The sequence below is a fragment of the Anarrhichthys ocellatus genome, unplaced genomic scaffold, assembly GCF_004355925.1.
Source record: "Anarrhichthys ocellatus isolate YVR2014 unplaced genomic scaffold, GSC_Weel_1.0 scaffold6, whole genome shotgun sequence".
Lineage (NCBI taxonomy): Eukaryota > Metazoa > Chordata > Actinopteri > Perciformes > Anarhichadidae > Anarrhichthys > Anarrhichthys ocellatus.
The window spans coordinates 12,305,724-12,333,534 of record NW_022280036.1 but is presented as its reverse complement, the minus strand read 5'-3'; the positions used below and the strand labels follow the sequence as shown (position 1 = coordinate 12,333,534).

The 27,811-nt window shown below is 39.3% G+C and overlaps 1 protein-coding gene across 1 annotated transcript; it reads left to right on the top strand.

Annotated features, from left to right (window-relative positions):
* Positions 1 to 527: 527 nt before the first annotated feature.
* cdh16 (cadherin 16, KSP-cadherin) lies at positions 528 to 26,591 on the top strand (the record flags this gene model as incomplete). The annotated part of the gene is made up of 17 exons (XM_031846368.1): positions 528 to 596; positions 711 to 809; positions 2,668 to 2,802; positions 3,094 to 3,223; positions 4,005 to 4,163; positions 5,629 to 5,825; positions 9,620 to 9,745; positions 10,609 to 10,759; positions 11,749 to 11,961; positions 12,969 to 13,045; positions 15,701 to 15,892; positions 18,195 to 18,436; positions 18,520 to 18,650; positions 19,057 to 19,296; positions 23,459 to 23,575; positions 25,968 to 26,084; positions 26,236 to 26,591. Coding segments are annotated over 17 exons (2,496 nt in total), but the record flags the coding sequence as incomplete, so codon positions are not given.
* Between the last annotated feature and the right edge of the window lie 1,220 nt (positions 26,592 to 27,811).

Here is a 27,811-nt window from a genome sequence, read left to right as displayed (position 1 = left end):
ACACAGAACCTTTTGTTTAAAATGGGAAGAGAATTTTATACATTTTGCCACTTACTGTTATTTTTGCCACCTTAATCATTTTCATCACCTTCGGTTGTTGAGCTACAGCATATCCAAAGTTTGTTGTTATACTTTAGAGGCTTGAATTTGCGATAATAGAGGAAATAGGGCATCACTGTTACTTGTACGCTGTGACATATCTATGATTTGGTATTGCTAAAAACAGCAAATCTTAAAGATATTTGTCATACATTAAGGTTGCAGTGAAATTACATAATCTTTTCAGCCAACTTGATATTCTTTTTACGGACAAATGTTTTACTTCCAAATCAAAGGTGGCTCTATTGGTCTTCTGTGCTATGTAATAGCGGCAGCTCTAAATGGCTAGGTGGTTGTAGGCTACATTTAAATGCAAGCCCTCTGACATGTAAAAACTGTTAAATCTGTGTATGAAAGATAACCGTGGTGGTGAATCAGTAACAAGACATAAATTGTATTGATTGTTGGGCCGAGGCCATGTGGTTTGAAATGCTGTGAATGTGCCACATTTACAGGGACCCATGGCTGACAGAGGAGCTACGACAATGCTTATCATAGTAAGATGTCGTTTTATTTTAAATCACTCTTAACTGGAATGCTTTATTCATTTACTAGAATAAGTTACTGCATGAACAATGTCACTAAGGCACACTCGATATCTTGTTTTGCAGTTTGTGGTACTTTACACGTTTGCACCATGCTCTGGGACAAATGTTAAAATTGGTGTCCCTGAAAACTACGATGGTATTTTCCCATGGTATCTGTCCAAGGTAAGGCATTTCAGTTCACTTGATGAAGATGAAGAGAGTGATCTTTCAATATTTAATTAGATTTAATGTTAAAGTCCACTGTCCTCAACATTGCATGACTACATTTTCTCCTGCCAGCCGTTTGAGTTTGATCATCTTTTAGTGCTGAGGAACGTGGTGAAAAGACCACAGAATTAGGCAGAAGGTGAAGGTATAGTTAGCCAAAATTGCGTCAGCCTCTTTTGTCCAACTGCACTTATGCTTGAAGATGTATGAACACGCTGCCGTCATACTATAATTGGAGTGTTCACTGTGCTGTTCAGGCATCAGCCTCTGCATTCAGTCCAGCTGCGTGGCAGGCGGAGTGCTTTGTTCATAAATGTCACTCAGACATCCTCTGGATGAGTATCTGGCTCTTTGATTGGTTGTATTGTGACGTCACCACATCTTGTGTGGAACATGATTAATAATTGCTCCCTTTGCGTCGGACTGAAAGTCATTAACACTCTTCAAATAGCATGTCAAATGGCCACGATGGAGGAGTTGGATAACCGCTTTTTGTTATAAATGGAAAGCACATAATAATTGCTCCTGATTAGTTCAAAGTAAAAGCTCTTCATTATGGTTTGCTCATCAGAGACGGCTACACTTGTCAGTTCTCCTATTTGAAGTGCTTGAACGATTTAGCAAACCTTGTAACGGACAACAATGCAGTATTAATCATCTTCGAGGTTAGTGTGAATGACCAGCCCCAACACACCACCCACTCTAAATGTAGACATTTGTATCCTGAAATATTTTTGCTTTGAAAGGACCTTCATTTCGGAAATTCAAAACATCTGAACCTTATGCTTACACGTGTCGAGGCTGAGCCTTCTTCAAAGTTTTCTTCAAAATTTTTATAACAATAATTTGGTCATCAGGCCAATTTAGTGGCAGGATGCTGGCAAAAGGAAAATGTAAAGGATGATGGGCATTATTCTATATTTGTTGTATTGTCAACAAATCCCTTAAAAAGTCTTTGTCCATCATTGTCCATAAAAACTATTTAAACAAACTATATGGTTTAATTCATAAAGAGCTCAGTAATTCCATAAAACATCTGTACACTGTAATTTTTAGCAAACATTTAAACAGCAGTAATTGATGTCTGTTGTAGACTATTTTCAGCAGCGGATAAATACACATTTAGTGCGCTATAGAGTATTTAAAGCAGCGAGATGGTGTATGTGGAACTGACTCAAATTAAACTACAGTGGCCATGTTTTTTGTGCCTGGTAATTAGGGAACATGTCCCCAAACGCAATGGTGTGGCTCATTAATGTGTTTTAAATCATTTTAGACAGCAATAGTGGTCTGTGGAACAGATGAATAAGTTAGTTGGATCAATTCATGGTTGGTTTTGGTTTTTTAATGGATTTATTGACCATAGGAAACATATAAATTATCCCCAGACGTATCCTTTAAGGCATGTGGGACAAGTGTAGATCAGCTGAAACTAGCATAGAAGCTGTATTATTGTGTCTCAACATTTCACCACAACAGGTTCATTGTCCCTGAACATGTCACTTTTCACCAGAAAAACAACAAAATAGGTACCCCTAAAGCAAAATGTGAAACAGTCTCAGTTTTTGAACAAATTGTTATCAATGTGTTTCTCACCTTCCCTTTATTTTATGTTTTAATCCTGTTTCATGAGCTGCAATTAGTCAACGTCTCAACCGAACATCCTGTTCAAATACAGTTAATAATGAAATCACTGATGACTGCAGTTACTTGCTGCTCCTCCTCCTACACTTTATTGTCCCTGCATATGGCTTACTTTTAAACAGGAACACTAACTGATGTTGATGTTTTCATTTTGTTCTGCTGTGTACAGCTCCATAGCCTGCCAGGTAATTACAGCGACCTGGTGGTAACAGGGAATGATGAGGGGATATTCGGAGTTGACGCTCAGTTTCTCTTCGCTCTGAGACCACTGGACAGAGAGAAACAGCCGTCTTACTCGCTGCAGGTAGAATATCATCATTGTGTCATATCAGACAGAAGAGATAGCAGGTTTCTATACATAGATAATTAATAGTTGTTACAAATTCATTAATTCAAGATGCATCAAATTCACATAACAAATATGAGTTTTTTTTTCATATTCTTGTTCATCATATGAGGTTCAAATGCTTATGTTCAATAATTAACATATTAATTAATTTAGAATTAATTTCTCTTAGATCATCAGATTCTCACCAGAGAGCGTTAATCAAAGATACCTACAGACTGCGCGCGTGTGTGTGTTTGTTTAATGCAGGTGTCCTTCAGGACGTCAGAGCACCGCCAGAGCTTCACTGTTGAAGTGTGTGTCATCGACAAGAACGACAACGTGCCCACTTTCATAGTGGAGAGCATGAGAGGCAGCGTGCAGCTCGGGCTTCTCAAAGGTACGAGAACCTTGAGCTCCGAGGGCACCGCGTTGCACAACCTTTTTCAGTCTGGGTCGCATGCGTCAGTACCACTACATGAAATACAATAACTCATTCAATAACTCCCAACAATGGATAAATGTGTTGAACGTGTCCCTGAAAAATGCAATTTACACCTCAACCATCTCTATTTATAGAATCAATGACGTGGCATACTGGATAAGTCAAATTTGGATTACACTAAAAAAGACTTGACTTCAAACTGTCCCATGGCTAGCAATCGGCTCAGATACAATACCACACATTTATTTTATCCAAATTCCTTTATTTCCTTTGTACCTTGAAAGATGGAGAATAACCCCCCTAAAAAACACTTTATAGCTCATTTTCAAAAGAGAACTATCATCTGACTTGCAGATGAGTTGCTATTGTACTGTTTGCTTGTTGAAGCTGTTTTTATGTGCCACTTATCACTTAGAAATACGAGGATGTACCTACAGGGTCAGTTCCTCCAGTAATGGCTTAAGATATTATTGGATCACGTTGTCTCATTTGCAAATCAGGTATTTCGTTGTAACATCTTTTAACTTGGTATCAATATACTTTTTTTCTATATATAAAATCACAACAAAAAAAAAACATACATAAAATGCTTGTATGTGTTTGGTTTGGTGCCTGCTGATTGGAAACAATCCATGTTCTATCCTGAGAGACTGAATGTGCTTTGAATTTGTGGCGGGAGAGAGATGCGTGAAAAAGAAAGTAATATTTTTGACCCTGCACCACCTGTGTCTCTCAGGAATCCCATTCATGCAGGTGGACGCACTGGATCGTGATGACCGCAACACCGCCCACGCCGAGCTGCGGTTCAGGCTCATGGAACAGACACCCAGGATTCCCTCCAGCCAAATGTTCTTCATCAACTCCATCACCGGAGAAGTTTCCCTCACCGAGGAAGGTCAGTCCCACCTAGTGTCTGTAGGATAGTATCTAGTGACACGTTGTTTGTCTCCAACGGGAAGTTTTTATACAAATGTCGTTTTTTTGTTTTGCTCACGATGCAGGGATACAAGAACTCACCATGTGCTCCAGTTTAGGGTTAACTTCCTGCAACTTCAGAGGCCTCTTCAGTTCATACTCCAGAGTGCTTTTTATTGCATGTTAGCAATTTGAACAAGACACTTAATTATGAAACCATTAGTCTTGTTTTGTTATTCCATTAGTTTTAACCAACATTTCCACGAATAATAAACACAACCCATTAACATTTAGCAGATAATAACAAGAAATGGCAGCAGAGAAATGTTTAGTACCAGTCTCGCCATTCCATAGTTTGACGACAAGTTTATTTTTAAAATGTGAAATACCGATGTTGGTATTAATGTTGGTTACATTAAAAGAAATGAAGGGATTCAAATAAAAAAAAAAGTTTGTTGATGTGTTTATCAGCCTGAAAAACCCAGTATTGGTCGGGCTCTAGAAATAAATGTAGTGCTGATTTGGAAACAAGCTCTGCATTGAATACAATTTTGAAATGATGGTCTCCAAGAGAAGCTACACAGAGATGTGACCCCTCTCCTTAAAAGGTCTTATTCTTGTTAATTATACTCATTGACATTTTTGAAATATGATGAACATGAGAGAAAAGCTTAAATGTATGAAAAGTAAAAGGGTTCACAGTTACATCCTGTAAAAGCCAAACATGACACATTTCAAAGAAAAACAATTTTTTTGTTAGGGTTCGAGTCACTTGACATTCAGTCTTACTGCATTCTATATGTGAAATAAAATACAAATTAAGATGTGTATAATAAGGATGCAATTATTTTGGCCAATAATACTTCTTAATAATACTGTAATTACACTAGATGCAGTAAAGTCCTGCATGCTGGTGCTATTTCTGTAGCTCCGGTATTGCCCTTTGTCACAGCTTGGCAGGAGCTGGATGACTTTCACGCTCGCTGGTCCCTTCCGTCCGGCCCACACTGCTGCCGCTGGTTTCCACAGAGCTTCAGCAGTGAACATTTTAAATCACCTTCCTAATTTTCTACTTTATTTTCAGGTTAGCTGTAACTGATGGCTATGATTACCTCCCCAGTGGGTTGGTATTTATTCTCCATTTTAGAAGGAAATTGAAAATTAAGTGATGAGCACTTTGTATAATGTCTCCGTACCCGAAGGGAAAATATAGTCTGTTATAGATTTTGTGGTTTATAAACCATCGCATAATCAAATGATGTTTGTCGGTATTTTTTTCCCTTTTTGTGTCTCCTTAAATTAGTTAATTCCCTTTGATTCCTCGTTTACATTGCAAACATCGTGGCGTTAATCACTGCACAATGTATTCTGTAGATCTTTGTAAAATGAAAATGAAAGAATCATTTAAGGTGCACTTGTATCACCTGTCCCACTGTGACCACCAGGAGCCTCTACTCTTGACCCGGAGATGTGCGGCCGTTACAAGCTCTCAGTGATGGTGAAGGACATGGCGGGGAGGGCGAATGCTTTCTTCACCAGCGGCATCGTTACCGTCGAGGTGACGGGAAACACCTGGGCATCGCCCGACCCTGTACGACTCCAGGAGAACCTCCCAGGGCCCTACCCGATCCCCATCTCACAGGTGGGACAGCCACACTCCGATCAAAACCACTTTGACTTTTTTGATCTTTACCATAAATCATGCAAAACAACATGGGAGTAAGTGCTGACTTTATTGTTTATGCAGCTCCAAGTGTTATATTATGTTACAATAAAACAAACTCTGTCAATAGCCTGGGCCGGGTGAAGTGGCATGATATAACCAGTTGCTGGTTTTAGTGGCTCTTGGGTCCTCCTAAGTGACCAAATACTGAATTATTGATGCTGTTCAAATGCCATGGATCGTTTCAGGCTGCCTCCTGACTGAGTCCCTTTAACTCCCATAATCACTCACTCTCCCACCCACCAACCACCACCTCCACCACCACTCTGAGAGGTATACAAAACCAGATTAATGGCAGAATCCACCCTAAAATATACTTCACATACTTGTTGTTTTAATCATATTGCATTAATATTTTAGTATTTCACGCAATCTAGAAAAAAAACTGGACCAACTCCATAGACAGTAATTATTTATTTTTGTTGGCATACATGTCTACTTAATATCTGAACTATTATGTAACCTTAAAGTCAGCTTTGGCAAAGTCATTGTTTTAACAGAACATTACTCAGCAGCTATTTTGATAATCAATCAATCTTATTTTTAAAGCAAAGATGGCAAACACTCTCTGGTTCCAGCCTCTCAGTCGTGAGGATCTGTTGCTTTTCTACATCATATACATCATTGTAAAGTTGATTTTTTAACATCATTGTAACGTGAATATTTTGGAGTTTTGGACTGTTTGTTGGATGAAATAAGATATATGAAGACATCAACTAGGACTGTCTGAAAACTGTGATGAGCATTTTGCTATTTTCTGGTAGTTTATAAACCAACAGAACAATCCACGAATCGAGAAAATACTACACCAGATTCGTTGAGGATGAAAATGATTGTTGGTTGCAGCCAATAAAGTTTGTTGAAATGAAAATGTGGAACTGAATAACGGAACAGCTACAGAAGTAACCATGGTGATTTTAGAGAATATAGGCACGTTTTCAGATCTAAAGATGGAAATCCAAAATACATCAAAATACATTTTGGATGTAGTCTCTCTCTTATAACAGTCAAAGCCCCAAGAGTCATTATTGTGGAGCAGCTCCAAAAATTGTCCCTGAGTTCAGGTTAAAATAGATTGTTTGGATTTAAAGCACTGCTCTACATTAATGCAGTGCCGTAATGTGAATTCTGTTTAAAGGTTTCCCTCAGGTTCTCCTGTGTCTGTCCCGGGTCTTGTCTAACCTTTTGGTTGTTATAATATTAGCCATATCAGCTACATGTCTATAAATAACTCAAAAGCCCTCGGAGGTTTTCAAACACATTGAAACAAAAATCAGCCAGCAGTGGCAGTGAGGAAATTTTACAAATATGCGCCTGCACTATAAAAAAACAAAACTTTATTCATTCATTACTGATAACAAATAGGCTGGTAGACCTGATACTGGTGCTGAATTAAATGCATTGTGCAGGTTGTGAGAGTCACTGTGGCCAGTAGGTACATCACAGTACCTCCCCCTCCTCCTGTTTTCTCCCACCTCCCCCACACTCGCCCTCAGCCTCTCATCTCTCCTGTTCTAACAGCCCCTTCCACCCACAGAAAACGTGTGGTTTCACAAGTGTAGGCACATTTTATTTTTTTTATTTTATTCATAAAGGCCAGTTCAAATCTACAATAGTAATCTATCGTTTTGTTTCTTAGGTGTAAACTATAATTGCCGATGCTATTACACACAGCTTGGTGACTTTGAAATGATAATTAATTTTCATAATTTTTATATCAACGAACAGCATCTGTGCCTCTTTATGTAAATGAGCCTATGTGAAAGTATTTCACTGAGCAGATTCCCTCAGTGTATCCGCTTTAATTTCTAATCAAAAAAATGTGTCAAGAGAGTGAGAAATGAAGCCTCTATTGTTCCATCACTGAAGCGGCGTCTACTTGAAAACTATTTCGTTACATCCAGAATCTAAAGCACACAAAACTGGATTAGTTTGACACGGATGTTTACTTGGGGGAAGCCTCATTTTGCCCACACTGAGTGATTGTACTGCTGTGCTCAGTAGGTGGTGGGACTAACCGCTGTTATGACACATGCAGAGATGAATCTCACCTCCCCTACGGTCTCAGATAAATGGAGCAGTGACGTTCCCATCCACTCATCTGTAACAAATGTTGTTTTTTTCTTGTCTAGTGTACTAATTTATGCATTTCTGCCATCATATTTCTCTGTTATAAACTCAGTTATAAACTCAGTTATAAAACTAGATTGCTGTTGTGATTAATTTGACTTATTCTGCAATCAGATGAAAATAAGCTCTGGCTGTAATTTTAAATATGAAATCCAGGCATTTGTTATCGGTACTTTTGCATCACTAGGGCTAGGGAGGTTAATTTCAATCTGGTATGTATTGCATGTTTCTGATTGTCTGCCTAAAACTTTGATTACGTAATGCAATCAGTGTAGAACTACTTGAACTCTGTAATGCAATCTGTTGAGACGTTGGAGTGGAATAGAGGCCTCAGAGCCTGTGAATGAATGAGTCAAGGCTCTTTTAACTGCATTGAATTGTCAGTTTTCATAGTCAAATTAAATCGGATTATTTGTTGCAGAATTAGTTTGAGCCACACTAGACCTTCGTCGTGGCCCCTTAATCACTGTTCAATATTACAAATGATAGTTGTATCAAGGTGATGCTTTAGCTAACATTAGTCATCACAGGAGATCTCATGTTGGTATAAATAACGCTAACAATAAAGCTGCTGTGACCAAAATATAATTTTAACAATTGATCACATTAAATGCTAATGTTGGTCAGTATCTGCTGTAAATAGGCAACTGTTTGCTAATTTAGTCGCCATCTTAACTAAATGAGGTCATAATATGTCAGTGTTCTGTTTACAACTTGTTTTTGTTGCTGCCAAGTAGCCAAGATTTTCTTTTTTTTATTATTAATCTGTTATTGCTGGTTTAATGTTTCCAACCGCAAAAACAAGACAACTCTGTTCTGCCCTCCAGCTTTTGAACTGTATTTCAGCAGCTGATTACTCTTCAGTCCACAGTGTATTGGATGAAAGCACACGTAGACACGAGTCACTGTTGACGTAACACAAGCAAGCGGGGAGACAAAAAACGTGCTCTGCAAACTCAAACACTGACGGAGGCAAAACAGATGACTTCATAGATGTTTTGTATAGACCTTTATATCGAGCAGTTGGTGATCATCAATCAGCTCTATGTCTTTAAAGTTCTGAGGTCTAGAAACACACCATACCGCTGAGAGGCAGCCAGCTGTGTGAAGCCGCTTTGTGTATATAGAAGCATAGTGTTTGGGCAGCCATCTCCAAAACAAGGGAGGAGTGTGTGACAGTGAGTTGAGGAGATACACATGCCCTGGGTGTCCGTCAGCTGTGCTGTGAACGGGCTCCTCTCCTTCTTGGGTGCTGTTTGATGGCTACTAGGGCCCTTTCAGCCCCACTGCACAGCCCTTGACAGAGGGCTGTAAAGCAGAGTGGAAAATCCCCTTCAGCCTGCATAGTTAGTTTTGGCTGTGCTCTCTGTTCCACATCATTGTCAGTGCATTTGGTTTGCTCCTTATCATGTAAACAAACTTATACATCATGCAGGCCTGTGCGGAATAGCTCTTTAGGTTTATACTGCGTGGTACATTTACATACGCTTTATAGATCCTCATTGTAGAATTACTGTCTTGAAAAATTGTACTCAGATTTTTGTTGTTGTTGTGTGTGTGTGCTTACGTGTGTGTTTATGTAGGTCAAATGGAGTGGAAGCCAGGTAGAGTACAGTCTGGAGGGGGAGTTTCCAGAGATGCTCTTCACCATCAGCAGAGAAGGAGTCATTTATCTCAACGCCCCTCTGGACAGAGAGACACAAGACCAGGTCTGTATAACTGCAAGCTAAACATATCCAGCACAATAATACATGTCAGTTTATGATTACTGGTTAAAGCGTCAAAACATTAGGGCTGCAGGTGCTACACTGTTCCTTTAAGAGAGACAGAAGCAGGTTTATTGAACTCTGTCACATTGTGTTGGTCTCACGTGTGACAATAAATCTGTGTGTTTGTACTATAATCTTAATATATAGTTAGCTCTGAATTAAAAGCTCATTATTTTCTGGCTCTCACAATATCCTCTCTATGAAAACCAACAGAATCACATGTTCGTACTCATTTTCAGCAACTGATCACTGGGAGCTCGGTAGTGAATTCAAAATGCTGAAGAAGAACAATATGAAGTTACAGATTTGATGGCGCTAAACAATTTCTCATGTTGTTCCCTAAAAGATAACTCCTTTTCTCTACCCCTAGTGATGGAAAGCTTGCAGATGCATGCTTACCATCACTCCAAAATATGATTGATAATCTGTGGAGGCATTAAAGAGCCACTACATGCCAAATGTCACTTTTCTAAATACAGCTCCATCACTCAGTATCCTTCATGAGTGATGGTGTTGATGGTGCCTTTTCACATCGGAAACTTTGTATCGTAAGCCGCCCGCTGCCAGAGGTGCAGAATGATGAACGTAGAGGTGCCTATTCACAGAGGTTGTTTCTCACTTTTATTTATTTTATTTTGTTCACCAGATTTCCCCCATTGCAGGATCCTATCCCATTATGCAGTGGGGATTGGAGCACCCTGCACTGGTTAACAGTCTGCCACATCCGTTGACCAGATATGTCGAACCACTCTGTGTCTTTGATACGCTACAGGCAGACATTGTGTCTCTTTTTGCCTTGTCAGTTCCAGATCAGCATTGTGGTTGAGCGTCCAGATGGCAGAGAGATTGCCAAACCTGTGGAATTGAGGGTGATGGTGGGCGACGCCAATGATAACAGACCCACCTTTCCACAGGCACAGTACCATACTGTGGTCAAGGAACTGGCTGCTCGAGGTAACAGACATGTATACGTTTTCATAATTATATTTTAGCAGTTTCAAAAATATTTGGAATTGTTTTTGTAAAAAGTCTAATTTTACTACAGATGAAAAATAGCCTTTTGGCTAACTCTGGCGCATTTACAGAAATGTTTTTATTAATGTGCACTGTCCCGTTCAAATAAACCAATAAATAAATAATTTTCTCTATGACAACATGTGCTACAGGTGGATATTTATTTATTGCATAACAGAGGTGATCAAGCTAAAAGCCAACGCAAAACTAACATGTCAATAGTCACAATGTTTCCTTGAAGAAATACTTTGGTCAACCGTATATACTCAGTACATAATACTACTCAACAAAGTTTCACGAGCTTTTTTGTTATATTTCTAAGTCCTGATGAAGTGAGGGATCATTATAAAACAATGAGACCTCTGAATAATACTTTGTCACATTTACTCCATAATGGGAATCTTGTTTCACAACAAGGCAGAGGAAACACTGGCTGGAAGGGACGTTGCAGTGATGAAAGAGCTGAGAGTGCCAGATACCTTTTATGAAAGCAGATTGGGATTTTTGCCAGGACAGCGAGGAAAGCACCCTCGCTCATAAAAGGCACATGGTGTGTTGTGACATATCAGGCTCCGGCATAAAAGCTTTTTCGTTGATGCTTTAATATGCTGGATTCTGGGAAATGAATTAGACAGGACAATCTGTTAATCTAAATGGAATTACTGAGTGAGGATTAAATGAGAACGCTATTGTTATATCCTTCCCCTCCTTATTCCCATTCAGTGTGCTCTGTGACCGTAACTTATTGCAGAGAGAGAAACGTTTTTATTCTTTGGCTGTATTACAGAAACTACGAGAGGCTAAAGTCTAGTGTAGTAGATAATTAGAGTACAACGTTTAAAAGAAAACTGTGTGTTATGATTGCGTCTTAAGAGATCTTAAGACACTTGTCTTTCAGGACTTTTCTTTACTGGTGTATGTTTCCCCAGGGACAGAAATCCTGACAGTGCAGGCAGCCGATAACGACGATCCCAAGACGGACAATGTGCGTATATTCTATCGCTTAGTTGGTCAAATTCCAGAGAGTCCTCGCGCCCTCTTCCGAGTGGACCGTGACTCAGGGGTCATCTCCGTCCAAGCAGACAGTATGGAGGGAACAGCACCTCAATACACCCTCACCATCACTGCTGAGGATGCCAAAGGTGACTTTGCATCAATGTAAAATACAGCCTTCCTCATGTTGTAATTCTTCCATTTTGCAACCCTTACTAAATCTCACAAAAAGGCATAAATACCATTTCAACTGTGACTTTCCTGTTATTGAGGTATTATGTTGGGGGGATTACAGAGCCAGGTTTCCAATCCCAATCCCTTTTATTAACTGATGGTATAGACTACATGGCCAATCACATTGTCCTTTAAATAAGAAAGATAAGAAGCGATAAGATAAGATAAAAAAGATAATAAATACTTGCCAATCTAGCTGCAAGCTATTTCAGAGGACATTACGTTTAAAGTCAAGATGAATTTAAAAGTGCCTCTTTGACCATTTTAGATTACATCATTTTGTGCACCTATTTAACTATATATATATATATATATATATATACAGTATATACTGTAATATCAAATGTGCTTATTTTAGTTAATCCCTCCCAATTATATTATGACATCCATCAATCATTCTTCACCTTTTAATGATAAGGGAGTTGTGTGTGGAGCAATCATATGCAAAGGGTTTAATTTAAATCCCTCTTGTAAATGTACAACTCTCAAATATTCTGTTTCACTGGGAAAAACGTCGCAGTCCAGAAGCTAAAGCCGCTCTAACTCTGTGCCAATGGGACTTTGCGGTGACAGTTTTAAGAGTAGGCAGAGAAAACAAAGCAGTGATAAAAAACTTCTAAATCAGTCACTGTGGGGAGTAACATAATGTTCGGATATGTAAAACACTGCAGCTTCCATCACGACTGTTACAAACAAAAAGCTGTTGGCTTTATAATCTAATAAGTAGCCTCATTGACACTATGACATCCGGAGATGCATGTATGATAGCCTCTGGTTTGACAGATGTGGTTTGCATGACTCACGCGTCAGGTCGTGATGGAGACAAGATGAGGTACTTGCTGTTCCTTCAGCATTTTCAATTAATGTGTGTGATGGGCTGACCCTGAGTCGCTAACAGAAGCTGTGATGATGTTCCTGGCAGGTCTGAACAGTTCGTGCACTGTGGTTGTGACGGTGCAGGATGAGAACAACAACCCACCAGTCTTCTCCCAACACGAGGTACGAGAGCACATGTTCAGACAGAAACTCTTCTGGTGCAACAGTCTGCTCAGGACATGATGAACAATACTTTTTAAACAAAGGCAGGCCAAACATCACAGGCCATCGTAAGTGGCTATTGGACTGGTGACTGTGAATCCGCTCTGCAGGTCACTGATCTAATTTTCCTGGCGGGGAACTAGATATGCCCTCTAATCTCAGGCTTACAGTATAGCGATGGCACCATCATGTTATTGGAGGAGTTTTATTCAGTTCTTTGTCCTCAAAGTGGACTGTGTTCTGAGTTTAATCTGATTAAGATTTCTTTGGAGAGTAGTTTCCACTCATTTGTTTACAATATAGTCAAATCTACATCATGACGACACTATACTGCTACTAAATGCCATTAACGTGTTAGAAATGATGTCAGAATCACAGCTATTTTAGCAGCTTACTGCTTTGAATCTACACAAGAGAGTACTTAACGTGGCCAAAATATTTTCATATACACAGACACTTTCTGCTTAAAGGTGACTGTAAAAAATATTTTTTTATCAGAAGAACGGCAGCTGTGGTCAAGGTGTATTCATGTTAGTTACAACACTTTCCAATGCTGACAGGTTTTCACAGCGGACAAAGGCAAAAAAAGAAAAATTCAACAGAAGCTTCTTTGTGTTGAAAATAAGAAATCAAAATTCAAATCCACAGAAAATTCTCCAACCATTCTCAGCATAATCTACTTCTCCCACTTCTTGTTTACAGCCACCTTTGAAGCCTTCCTGAGTTGAGTCTATACCCCCGCCCACATTGACTTTGGGTGTTTAAGATAAGCAATAGTGGGGTCCTTGGGTGGCATAGAGGTTAAGGCGCCGACTACAGCCCAACATCCCTTGTTCACTTCTGGACAGGGACTCCATGTTGTTTCCTATCTCTCTCTCTCTCTCTCTCTCTCTCTGCCCTCATTTCCTATTTCTCTCTACATTCAGTTGTCTAATAACATGCGAAAAATAATAACAAAAGAAAGATAAGCAATTATGTCCATCCAACAATTAATTACTTTGATTTCGTATTGCATCCATTTATATTTCATTCATATATTTGAAATAGTTTATCATTTGGAAATTCCGCCAATATCTGTGCTGCATGCCCAGCATGAAATGTGACAGTGGTTTCCCTCATTTTGACGTAGCTGTTGGAATAAAAGAGAAATTATCTAAAGATAGGAAGTTACAGGAAATCCCCTCACTTTTCACCCAAATGTGCCCTATAATAGAAGAGAGAAAAGTGACGAGGGTTGGGAGTTACGTGGGAGAGCCATCATGCTGTGATAATGGGGAACCCGCCTCTGGCTGTTCTCTCTGTCAGACCACATTGACATGAAAGGCTGCACAGACATTGTGAGCTGTGAAGGAACATTTTATTTTGAGCAGGGAGAGAAGGTACCGCCTTTAAATTTAAAAGTGGAAATTGGCCGTAGAGCTTTGCCATGAATATACAGTTCAATCACAGGAGACAGTATTGTTGAATACAGACTTGACACAAAATTGGGCAGTATATATATATATATATATATATATATATATATATATATATATCTATATTTTGGTATTCTTTACACTTTAGGATTCAACCAACAATCGTTCAAGCATGGCTGAAAGCTCATTTCAAGCTGTTACAAACAAATGTGTGCACTTGCTGAGATAATGGCAACTACACACACACACACACACACACACACACACACACACACACACACACGCACACACACATATACACAGAGGTGGAAAAAATGCTCTTGAGCAGGTCACGCCTGAGAAGTGCAGCTTTTTCCATGGCAATGTGAAGGCAGCACTATAGGGGGGGATGTGGGAGGCGAGTGGTGACAGGGCTGGGTTCAGCGACCCTGTAGATGGGGCGGCCAGATCAGAGAAATGGCTGCTTCACTAGAGGACATCTGTGAGTGGCAGATTAAACGGCTGTCTAAACACACATAGGTGTGTGACTATAGGTTAGCTAACACCAGGAGGGCAAGAGGGGGCAAACATACACTCACATGTCACATATATTGTCACGACAGCACGGCATATTGATAAGCAGATAGTCAGTCAGCTGTGACTTTTATTGGCGACCACAACACCATCAATGGAATTATCAAATATTTAATGCAGCTGTTAATGCAGAGTCAGTTGAGAATAATATGTGTATTGTTCAACTTTAAATTATCCCGCCTCCAGTATGTATCTGAGATAACTACATTTTGGAGATCTTTGTGTGTATATGGAATAGAAAAGAACATTATTTTATATTCTCTCATCATCATTTCTTTTAAATTCATCATATCTAGATCAATATTGTGCAATTCAGTATAAGTCAGTTGCAATAAACAATTAAGTTATGTTTTATAATAAGGAGTAAAGTAGATGATTACAACAAACATCAATCAGTATTGTGAATAGTGATGATAATGCAAGTTTGTGATTTGCTTTATTAACGTGATCATGAAATGGTCCTGATTCCTTACCTTGTTTTTTTCCATAACATTTTCCTTGAGTGGTTTCCTCTTAGTGAGGTTTGATCATTACTATATATTTGTCCTCTTTTAAGTGCATTTTAACAGTGTCACAAATGAATGGTTTCTGCTGGGTAAGCATATATTTCCTTTCTCCTTCCCATCAGTATGGGCCCTTTCACATTCCAGAGGACGCTGCAGTAGGCACCACAGTAACAGCTGTGCTGGCAGGGGATGCAGATGTTCGAGGAGGAGACAGCTGGCAGGTGGACTACCGTTTAGAGTCTGGAAATGAGGAGGAGGTCTTTACATTAGTGACAGACAAGCAGACCAATGAGGTCTCCCTCATACTTTCAAAGGTAATCAACACAAACCACACGGTGACCTCTAAACACACACATATGACCACCTTATTGATTATTTAACACATATACAAAGATCAGCTCAAGACTCCTGTCAAGTCCAAATTAAACAGATATGTTAATTGTTTTCTTTCTCCTGTTTAGGACGTGAGAAGGTACAAACAAATTTCTCCTTTGTCTGTGTAGTCCTAAGAGATCATTTTTACAAGGACATGGTTTTAATATCACAGTGTGCACGTGTGAGGCACCGATGAAAGGTTGGAAAAGAATATTCCAATCCGTCAATACTTCAGTCTGACATGCCTCAAAAAAAAATGAGTCCAGATGACAATGGAATGTTTTAGCCCAATAATCTCTCCTATCCTTCGGGGTGAATCACCCTTAGCCTGCCCCGCATAATCCCGCAGGATGTTTTAGGGATGCATGAGGGAACGGGTGTGTGTGTGTGTGTGTGTGTGTGTGTGTGTGTGTACTTATGGTCTGCTCTCTGTAAGTGGGCCAGGCAGGAGACAGTCTATTATTTTCAACCCCTCTGTGGGAGTTGACGAACGTGATTGAACTGTGAGCTGCACACGCTCTGCTGAGATAAAGCAGGAGGTATCTAAAAGCTAAAAATGGGTCACGTTTTTATTTCAGATTAACACAAGAGGACTTCTGTTTTTTAGAAATGATATCAGGCAGATTCAACTGTCATCTCTTTGAGCAGCTGTGTTTAAAGCTCTTGTATTGGCCTTGTGAGTTATCACAACTAACTTTGTATTAAGGGATACTGTTGTTTATTTAGCTTTCTTTAGAAAAAAAGAAGTTTAAATATTTCACAAAAAAAAAACAGTGGATTAAAATGCACTTGAGCAAATGTTTTAATTCATCGTGTTACAGCGTGAAGTCAGCGCCAGAAGGCAGACACATTTAATTATTACGAATCACACACTGTTTACAGCCCAAGTGAATAATTGGACTGTGAGTTGACACTAATGGCAGTTTACCACACAGGCTAGAGGCTGCCGATTGCGGTAAATGTATAACGAACTGGTGAAAGAGAAGGGAATCTAATCAGGATGAAGACGAGGAGAACAGGACCTTACTTCAAACACAAAACCATTTTGTGAAAGAAAAAAATTAAATAAGAATTAATTTGAAGTTTAAATGAATTGGAGCTCGTTGTAGCGGTTCAATTAATCATGTTAATGTATTATATTATACCATTAATTAAGTAATTCAAAGTTATTACTATAAAAATCCAAATACATATTTATCCATTACTAACTAAAGGTGTGAGTCATCAGTTTAAAGTGAAATCTTGAACTGTAACGAAAGAAAACTATGAGAATGATGTAACTTGATATTTTATGAAAATATTGGATGCAGTGCAGGTGAGGGAAGGTTGATAAAAGCGGTCCACAGTATTTCAGGGTACAATATGAACAAATCAAAAGTAGTATCTTCATGTGAAGACGTTGAGTAATGGTTCAGATATAGCCTTGAGTGAGTCCACGCACATGTTCTGGTACAATGAGTAGTTTGATGCATCACTTCCAGTCAACGACAGTACTCATGCACCCTCCAAGGTCTGTGTTTCTTCTCCCTGGCAACAGAGACGCACTCCTGCCTGAGCAGCATGATGTCAGGCAGCGCTGGTTTGATAACGTCTTGTTTCATGGGCAGACAGAACAGATTTAAGGCTAAAACCTCACAGCAAATACAAGCTGCAATATTAAAAAGATTGCATTAATGATTAATGATCCCTTAAAGTATTAAAATCACTGACTGCAATGTAAACACTATTATAACGCAGTTCATCTTTCTATGCCTCAAATATTGTTGAGAAGTCTAACTGTTTTATTGTGATTCATTTGTTTGTATGTGCTTTGCATTCTCTTTTACAATCAAGAATGTATATATCGAATACCGTGCATTGTACATTCAAATCGTCTTAACAGTGTATTGAGCTCAAACAGTGGAATTTATTTCATTGTCCCATACAGGAGCAGTTGTTCTAAGTCCATCGTCATGGAAAATGTTTCATTAGTGACACAGTGAATTAATTGGCTCATCTCCCTGTGACCATTTTTGTTGGCTCTTATTGGAAATACAGCAAAAAACAGTAAAAACTGTTTCTTTGGAATTAAGATAAAGACTTTGCTGTTTGGGGTTTTACTGCATTAGTTTTTATACATTACACATGATTTGTATCTCATCATTACAAGGTCAACCATACTTTGTAAACACGTAAGGATTACACTGTTGGCACCTGTGTGTGTGTGTGTGTGTGTGTGTGTGTGTACATGTGGTTCGACAGGTCTTGGACTTTGAGCGTGAGAGTGAATATATCCTCGTGATCAGTGCTCAGAACCCAGTGGCTCTGGTCCGGGGCCGTTACGGACCTGCATCCACAGCAACAGTCTCCATCTATGTCGACGATGTGAATGAAGGTCCTATCTTGTCTCAAAGCCATTATGAGGTGACTGTCAGAGAGGGCGAGGAACCAGGACGGGTTATCGCCACCATCAGAGGTTACGACCCTGATTCTCACCCCATCAGGTAAACCTCAACTGATGAATGCTGTAGGAATAATTATCTACTCTCAGAGTTAATTTGACAGAGTTGCACACATTTTTCTGCAGATATTCTCTTCAAGGGGACACCAAGAAGTATTTTTCAATAGGGAAGTATTCTGGTGAACTGAAGACTGTGCAGGCCTTGGACAGAGAGGAGAACAGCACGTACACCATGGAGGTCATTGCAGTGGATGGCCGTGAGTTCGCTTTCATGATTATAAATGCCACACAAGTAGTTGATGAATCCATCACTTCTAATTAATTAATAATTCACCTAAATGTTAATTAAGGTGTGAACTTGAAAAATATTATTTGATTTATGGTTTTCTAAACATATTCTCTTAAATGTGAAAAAGCCATTTAGTCACAAGTTATTTTTTTCTATTGAATAATCTTAAAGTGTTTAGAATATAGATGTAGAGCAAGAGACAGAGTTGCAGAAGAGTGAGATCAAGAGAAAGCACTATGAGTGCAAGAGAACAGAAAACAACCCAAACAACCAGCAAGGAAAGTTAGAATGTCCTGAGCTGGTGTACTATGATCCAACCTCATATATATTTGTTGGGGCTCACATCTTTTCCACATCTCTCGTGTTCCTCTTAGGAAACTCTTCCTTATCTGCGTCCACCCTGGTGACGGTCCAAATCCTGGATGTGAACGACAACAGTCCAGTGCTGGTCGGAGACTATTCCTGGAAGTACCTGTGTACGCCTCGCTGGGAGGACCAAGCTCTGGTGCTGGCCTCACGGGACAGCGACGGTCCACAGCATGGAGGACGACTCAACTTCTCCCTGCGCAGCGATGCCACAGTCCGTCGTAACTGGAAGCTTACACCTATTAATGGTGAGGTGAATGCAGACTTGTTGAACTTGGTCGACCCACAGCATGCAGTGTTAGTCTTATGATTCACAGTGAAAAGAGAAGACAAGTAAGGTCACATTGTTAGAAGAGACTATCCTAAGCTAATTTTCAACATTGATTTTATCGGCTAAACAATCTGAGATGAATTTGAAGCCATTATTCTAAGTATTTTTATAATAATATGTTTCAATTATCATTTGGGTGTTTCAAGTATCAGTTATGCCCAAGTACTCTGTCTGATTTTGGGTGCCAATATGGTCTCAAAGCCAGCCATCTTTAAGCCTGCTGTTGATGTAAGTATTAGCCCAAATTCTAAAATCTATCACAATTACTACATCAAATCATTTGATTACTAATCTGAAAAATGTTATATATTATCCTGTAGTTTAAGATTGTTTAAGATGTATATGTTAAAGTTGTGTCTTCTGGTATGGTCCAAGTAAACTGCCATGTCCGCTTTGCTAATAATAGGCCTGCTTTTAAAAAAATTTAGAGAGTGAGGAAGATAATTAATTGGAGGACAGGTTGATGTCATACAGCCACAAGGCCTTTGGACCTTGAGTTTGCCACAGTGTGCTAAATATTTTGAGTAACTCTGACTTGAAAATAGGCGATGTAGCGTCTATGAGGACGGATAGTCAAAGAAACAGAGTGATCTGGCCCTGAAGATGTGCAAATTGCTCTGTTCTATTTTCTACCTGCATAACTTCGTCGGTCCTGTCTGGGAAGGAAGGTGTAATATAACCATCCTTTTTTTGCTGTTGTAAAGTGCTTGCTGGGTTAAATTAAATGCCAACTATTTAATGCAATGACGTCTGTCATTAAGTCATTCATACAGCTCAGCCGCTTCCCTCTCAGGTTTTTTTTTAATCTCCCTCTTTCACTCCCTGTTCCTGTTGGTATTGATTGAGCCGAGCTGTAATTATATCTTCTGTGTAATTTCTTTGCCGTCACCGCTGGGTTCCTGCCAGCTAATGGAGGCTAAAAGAGGAATCTCCCAGAATGCTTTGCACCTAGTCGCAGCCAGTAATGGTCGTACCAATAAACTGTGTACTTGTGCAGATGTAATGTCTGCTGTAGAGTTGTACGGTTTGCGTGACACAACCACAACCTCTCATGCAGAGAAGAACACGTGTGTGTATGCATGCTTGTGTGTGTGTGTGTGTGTGTATACTTGGACTATGTATCTTTGTGGGGACCAAGTTGAGTTTTAAACCTTCAGAGTGAGGACATTTTGAAAAGTGAGGACATTTTGGCCGGTCCTCACTTTGGGACAGAACTTTAAAGGTCTGTTTTTAAGGGCTCAGATTGATTTCACGGTTCAGGTAAAACTTAGGTTTTGGTTCGGGTAATGCTTGGGGTCAGGCATTTAATTGTGATGGTTAAGGTTCAGGTAAGGGGCTAGGGAATGCATTATGTCAATAGAATGCTGAAGGGATGACATACTTTTGTAGGCCAACCCGAGGTTTAACATCGCACTGGCTCCCTCAACAATAAGGCAATGGTATTTTTCCTTTGGATGATTTTTGAAGCATGAATGCAATCACCAGAAGTTCAAAGCCAACGTTAGGCCATAAATTAACTCCACCATGGTCGCATGACTTCACATCAACACTTCTAAGCTAAAGGTGGACTTGTGTATGGCAGGATGACGTTTAGTAGTCTCATTCAGCCAGTAGTTGGCAACCGCCTTCTTAAAGACACTTCAAAATGAACGAGAGGGCTACGTATTTAATGTAAAAAAAAAAAAATTGAGTTTACCACAGACCTTATTTCAGGCAAAAAAAACATTGACTTGGATGCGAGTGCCAAAATGCAACCTAATTTATGTTTAGAACTAATTTCTGCAGCACTCTATGAGTGACTTTGTTCACATGTACATCGATATTACACTATCATTTTGAATATGACAGTATTTCAAATTTGATATGGGTCATGTAAATGAAATTTTCCGTTTGGATATTACGAAATAGGTCTTATCCCGAATTAAGCTCTTTCCGATTAAGACATGTGGGATATGCCGATAATATTCAGTTTTTTGGGAACATTCTTTCAACAGCGCATTCGTAATATGAGTCTTAATGGGAGGTTGGTTTTTTTTGCTCTGTGTGTTGTGCAATATTAAATTTTCAATTCATTTTTTCAATTTATTTTTGTATAGCCCAAAATCACAAATTACAAATTTGCCTCAGAGGGCTTTACAATATGTACACATTTGACATCCTCTTGTCCCAGGACCCTCACATCAGAACAGGAAAAACTCCCCCAAAAAACCCCTTTAACGGGGAGAAAAGAGGAAGAAACCTTAGGGATAGTTATACACAATAAGTTTTGATATGCACACATGTAAAAAAATACCAACCTTTTTTTAAGAAGGTGGTTGAAGGAATGAAAGAGAGAGGCTGCTTGCACGGTCGAACATTCTGCCACCGTTTACGTTATGGAGTATGCACAGCTGCATGTAAACGGGAAGATTGCTAGAATATTCATTTTCAGTAGCCATGTCAGCTTCGTAGGAATATTGTCTTTTTCGGAATACGGACAAAAAAAGAATATTTGGTGCATGTAAACGTAGTCAGTGTCCTCACAAATAGAAGTACAAGGTTGTGTGTGTGTGTGTGTGAGTCATGGCCATTCATCTCAAGTCTTTCAGAGACTCTCAAATGTACCATGTCTAAATAATTGGCAGTTCTTTTCAATGCAGTATTCAGTTGATGAGGCAGCACACTTTTATTCCACTTACCTCCACTCTTAATAGCTGTTCACAGCATTAAGGAGAGAAATGTGAGATATACAGTCTTAATGTAATGCATTTGATAGCACTATAATGTAAAAATTACTTTTTGGTATCACTATCATTCAAAATAGTTCTGGGTAGGTAGGTGGTCACAGATCCAACCTGTGAAAATGTCAGATCAGAGGAGAAGCAGTGCAGATAGAGGATCAATTACCAGCCTGCACAGCTCAATTTTCCCTGACTGACAAATGGAACATGAAGGAGAACGATGGTGAGGTGCGAGCGTGTAGTTTAGGACCCTCAGATAAGGGTTCAAACAACTTGATAAAACATTTCTCTTTAAGGAACAGGGCTTTTACGTCATGCAGCCAGACGTGTATTTTAGACTGATTTACAGAGATAAGATAAAGAGTCACACACTCCAGACCACTCCACAGCTCCATCAGTCTCTCTTATTCAGTGTGTTGTGTAGTTATGCAGTTGTATGCATGCTGTTTTGCTTGGTTTTGGTTCCTTTGCTAGTAGAAAATGGTCAAATATTGTTGTATACATATCGGATATAACTAAGCATTTAGCTTAACTTTTCTGATCTGTGATGTACAGAACTGGTACTAAATTGTATTGCTGCACAGGAAGGGATGCTTTGTTGTCGTTATGTGCAAAAAATATGAAAACAATATTGTTACTATAGTGGAGGGGTCTTCAACGTTTTTCAGGCCAAGGACCCCCAAACTTATCGAGAGATGGAGCAGGGACCCCCGACTATATATATTGTATAAAATTGTGTTTTATATTAAATGGGCCTAGTACCGTGTATACCTCTTTATTGTGCATTCAATACTAAGCTATTCAAATAATACACAGGTTCATATATTCATGTTTTTATTTTAAACATGTGCAAGGTACAGTGAGTAGGGTGGCTGTGCCACTGCCATTTATAAACATACCTTGTCAGCTGATACCAAGTTTTTTTTGTTTTTAATTGTCTAATCAACCAAAAATTTCGCGGACCCCCTGCAGTACCTCGGCGGACCCCCTAGGGGCCGCGGACCCCCTGTTGAAGTGCATGTGTTTCTCAATCCACCAAATACAAATACCAGGGGGCATGCACTTATTTATTTCTCCAACGTTATCAAAAGTACAACAATTTGCAGTTGTGAATTTGGACCTTTGTTTTCAGTTCTGCTATTGTGCCAAGTTTAGATTGAGTTTGATAAGTACATTTGATGATAAGTAAATGTAATCAAAATGTAATAAGAAAAACAAAAATAAGCAGTCTTAGCCTTTGACAACATTTACCTCCTCATTGAAGAAAAACTGGACAATGTTATATGTGTAATTTCTTTAAATACAAAATTGCAATTAACATCCCATTGTTATGTGTCATTTTTGTGTTTTGTCTTTCAGATACTCACACCAACCTGTCGTTAAACATCCCGTACCTGGCTCCTGAGGTCTACACGGTGCCCTTCACCATCTCTGACAGCAGCTCTCCTCCCAGGAGCACCTTCATAAACTTGCCAGGTAATGTCGACTCTCCTGCTGATAAGCTAAAGCAAATACAGGGAGGTTATGGGACAAGAGCGTAGGAACAATCAATACAAATCAACCCCTGTGTGTGCCAGCTTGTGCTAGCACTGTTCTTGTTTAATAATGATGCAATGGAGCTTTACAAATGATTTTTCCAGGCTTGTGATTACACAGCTCTCTTAAGACTGTGCTCTGCCCAGTACAGCCTGCTGACACCGTATACACATAGCACAAAACAACACATAACGTCTCATTCACAGGTTAGAATAAACTATATGGTTCAGGGAATAATGGGTATAAGTGTGCAGAGTAATGTCCTTTAGATTTCCTTTAGTTTTGCTTGCTGTTTTGCAGTTAAATTCAGTTTGTGTTGTCACTCACCTTCAATATGAAATCATATAAGCTGCAAGCAGCAATGAACCTCTGTGCACATACGTAGAGAGTAATTGCGGGGTGCTCGTTAACGTAACCTTGCATTTTCGTGACCCTCGGACACTAAGCACACAACTTTGATGTTATTTCCTGCGTGGCGTTGGAAATGATGTACTGCAAATCACTTCCTGTGTCCGCTATTTCACATAAGGCTGACTTCCTGTTGTCAGTAGATGGGCATGTCTTCCGGCCTCCAGCATGTGAAATTTGGGGCAGACTGGACAATGTAAAGTCAAGTTACATAAGCTTCCTGTATAGTGCCAAAAATGGCGTATTGTCACAGGATCTATGGCAGGGGTCACTAATAGGGGGACTGCGGTCCGAGTCCGGACACAGACGCCGTTGTATCCAGACCCGGATTTATAACCGATAGATAATTGAGAATTATTTAATTTTGACAGAGCGCTTCTATTATAACAGGCGCAGCTTTTCCAGCCTAGCACTCGTTCAGCGGTCCAGGAAACACACAGACCAGTTACATGCGTTGTAAATCATCTCACGTGATGCTAGTCAGCCAATCAAATATATGTGTTCCGATAAGCATCGCGGCTAGAGTGAGATTTACACAAACGGGAGAGACGAGGTGAGAGACCGAATAGTCTGAGAAGTACATGAGTCACAGTAGTTATTTCACATGGCGTGCTTCAAAAAGAGAAAAGTCGACAGCGACACCAGAGGCTTGACACAAAAAGGGACAGACTCTTATATTTTCAATCTTCCCACGGGCAGTTAAACCAGTACATCGCAGTATGTTCAGAAGCAGTGAAGATTATTCGTTGCGGCAATGTGAAGCACCACTACGAGACGAAGCACAAATCTTCTGGGCAAATGCCACCACTCAAATCCGGAAATGTAGGCACAGATAATAAACAATATAAGAGCCCAATATGATCAGAATCCTAACACATTCATTCACTGCCCAACAGTGATGTTATAACTGAGAGGGGAATAGCGCTGAAACAAGTGGTTTCAATAACCACAGATAAAGTCCATGCACACAATTTGACATCACTTCACACCTGAATAAACTGAATGTAAAGCTGCAGGGCAAGGATAATTCAGTTCAATTCATTTTTTAAAAGGTTTCGGTTATGTATTTTATTTTTAAATGCAGCCCATATTGTACTTGAAACGAGATTTATTTATTATTAGAGTATGTATTATTAATAATTCATCCAGTTAAATTTGCAATCTGACAGCAAATATTGTTGAGATATTCAATTGAATATTTGAAATGACAGTCAGTTGTTGACTACATACAGATGTTAATACGACTGTTAGGCTACTTCAATATACAGTACATGGGACTAAATCATAATACCAGTAAGACATTATTATGATGTATAATGAATGCCCCTGATCTATGACATCATTATGTGAGGTATCAACTATTCTGTTGCAATTTAGCAATTAGCTTTAGCTGGAGGGTTATCCCAACCAAATTTGAAACAAATAGGATAAACCTCTAGGAAGAGTTCGAAAATGTTTGTATAAAATATAAATTTTGCAAACAAAATTGAAAATGTCCGACTTCCGGTTCGGCGGAACTGAGGAAAGCCAAGTGAAATATGTCCGAAATGATGAGAGCAATATGGGTACCAAATTCTGTGAATATCGGAGCAACTATGTCCCAACTAAGGCCTTCCACCCATTAGGGGGCACTAGGGACCGTTGGGCCTCTGGCACTGAAAGTACTTTGGCCCTAACAATAAATATACGTATGGGCAGGTAAACATTTAACACATTTCACCTGTCTACTGCACAGTGTAAATGAATAATTCTCAGAATTCTCAAATAAATCATAAGTTGATCAGTGTTTTTGTTCAAATCAAATTGTTTATAACTTCTGTGCCGAACATCAACCCTAAATATAATACAAAAAGTATTTCAATCACTCGTATTTCCTCTTTTCCTGTTTAGTCACAACTAATCTCCCTTGCTCCTCACCTGTTAGTGACAGTGTGTCCCTGCAACGTTAGAGGGAACTGCAAAATGGCTGCAAAGCAGTTGCAGGGCATGCCAACTATTCAGTCTGCAGTGGGGATTCTGCTTGGCACCTTTGCAGTCATCGGTAAGCAGAGAGAATGACAAACAGTTTTACTGCCACTATAACATATCATAAATGTGTGTGCAGTAGTACGTGGTAGTCTCTGCAGGGCCATTGTACAATAACTGTGCAATGCTGTTGATTGTCTCTGTGGTTTTTTGTTTTTCAATTCCAGGGACTATTCTCATTGTTGTGTTTGTGAGACTCTCCTACCAGAACCCCAAACGGCCGAGCAAAACTAACCAGGAGCGAGATCCCCTGAAGATTTCAATCTAACTAGAACGATCAGCCAACTGGACCCATGTAACAATGTTGCTTTCAGGGCACTGAATTCATCAAGTGACTGTGAATTTCTGAAAATGAATGTATGTTTCAGTCATTGGATCAAAGTTTAGTTGTACACTTACCTGAAAGCAAAATTACAAGATATTTTAGATTATTAGAATGTATGTTCCGTGCTTAGGCCTGTGCCTGGGACAGGAAGTTTGACTTTTTTATTGCTGTAGACCTGTTGTTTTGTTTCACAATGCTGCCTTTTCACTACAACAGAGTAGTAGGATGATGGTTTAGAAAAACAATTGACTAATTGTGAAAATAAAGGCATAATATTACAGGAAAGAAAGTTGATATATTTAGACAATCAAGTTGTATTTTTTGTGAAAAAAAGTTGTGACATTTTGAGTTTAAAAACAGAATGAGTAGGATTTCTCAGTTGTGGTTTGTAAACACAACATTCAAAGTTGGCCCCTCCTCCTCAACGAGGGTAACAGTGATCGCCGGCGGGTGAAAGCCAACTCCAGATTCACACTCGTTTTGGCACAAGCTTTGTCTTCTTGGTGCTTCACCTTGCTATATATGCGTTATTTTGGCACTGTGTCCGTCATTTTTATTGCTTCCTCTTGGATGCATGCATACGATCTGGCACCTGGTTGCTACATTTTTATAGAGGTTGAAGCCCAAACACAACAAAATAAGAAAGTACAGGCAGAGGGCAGGATCTCTGCAGACATAAACACAGCTACACACTTATATTTGGTCATAAGTGATGATTGACACATATTATTTGAGTGAGTTTGAATGAATCAGTGCATTGTTTTTCAGGAAAATCCTACTCATTCTGCTTTTAAAGTCATAATTTGAAATGTGTGATATTTCTATTTTTAACTTCAAGTGAAGATAAATATTTTGACTTTATTCTCAAAATCACAATTTCTTTAACCTTGGTCCAAATACAAATACATAATTTACACTCCATGTTTCTGTTATTCCTATTTGCGAAACACATCTGGTCAGTGATGTCCCAATGGATCCACTCATTCACTTATCTTTTTCTACCCGCTAGCTTCCACAATACAAAACAAAACATTTTTAATCTTATGAGACAGCCTGAAATCGTCCTGTGTTTGTAACTGCATTAGTAGAGCGTTCCAGTCTCTGTGATTAAGGCTTTATAATTGCTGACCCAGACGACCTCACTGACAAGCAAAGCTATATTCAGACCAAAGTGTTGCTATAAATACGACCCAGCAGTGTCCAATGAACTAATCCCCTCTCATTCACAATAGACAAAGCTTTACAAATTGAATAGATGCTACATACTCATCCATTAGCCTGCAGTGACAAAAGTTTAGTTCATTTTAAATAATTGCTCATACTCGACAAAATGTTCCTCTCACAGACACCATATTTGAGACTAATGAAAAGAGAACAACTTTGCAGTTCTCTTTTGCAGTGCCTTAAAATGAATCAAG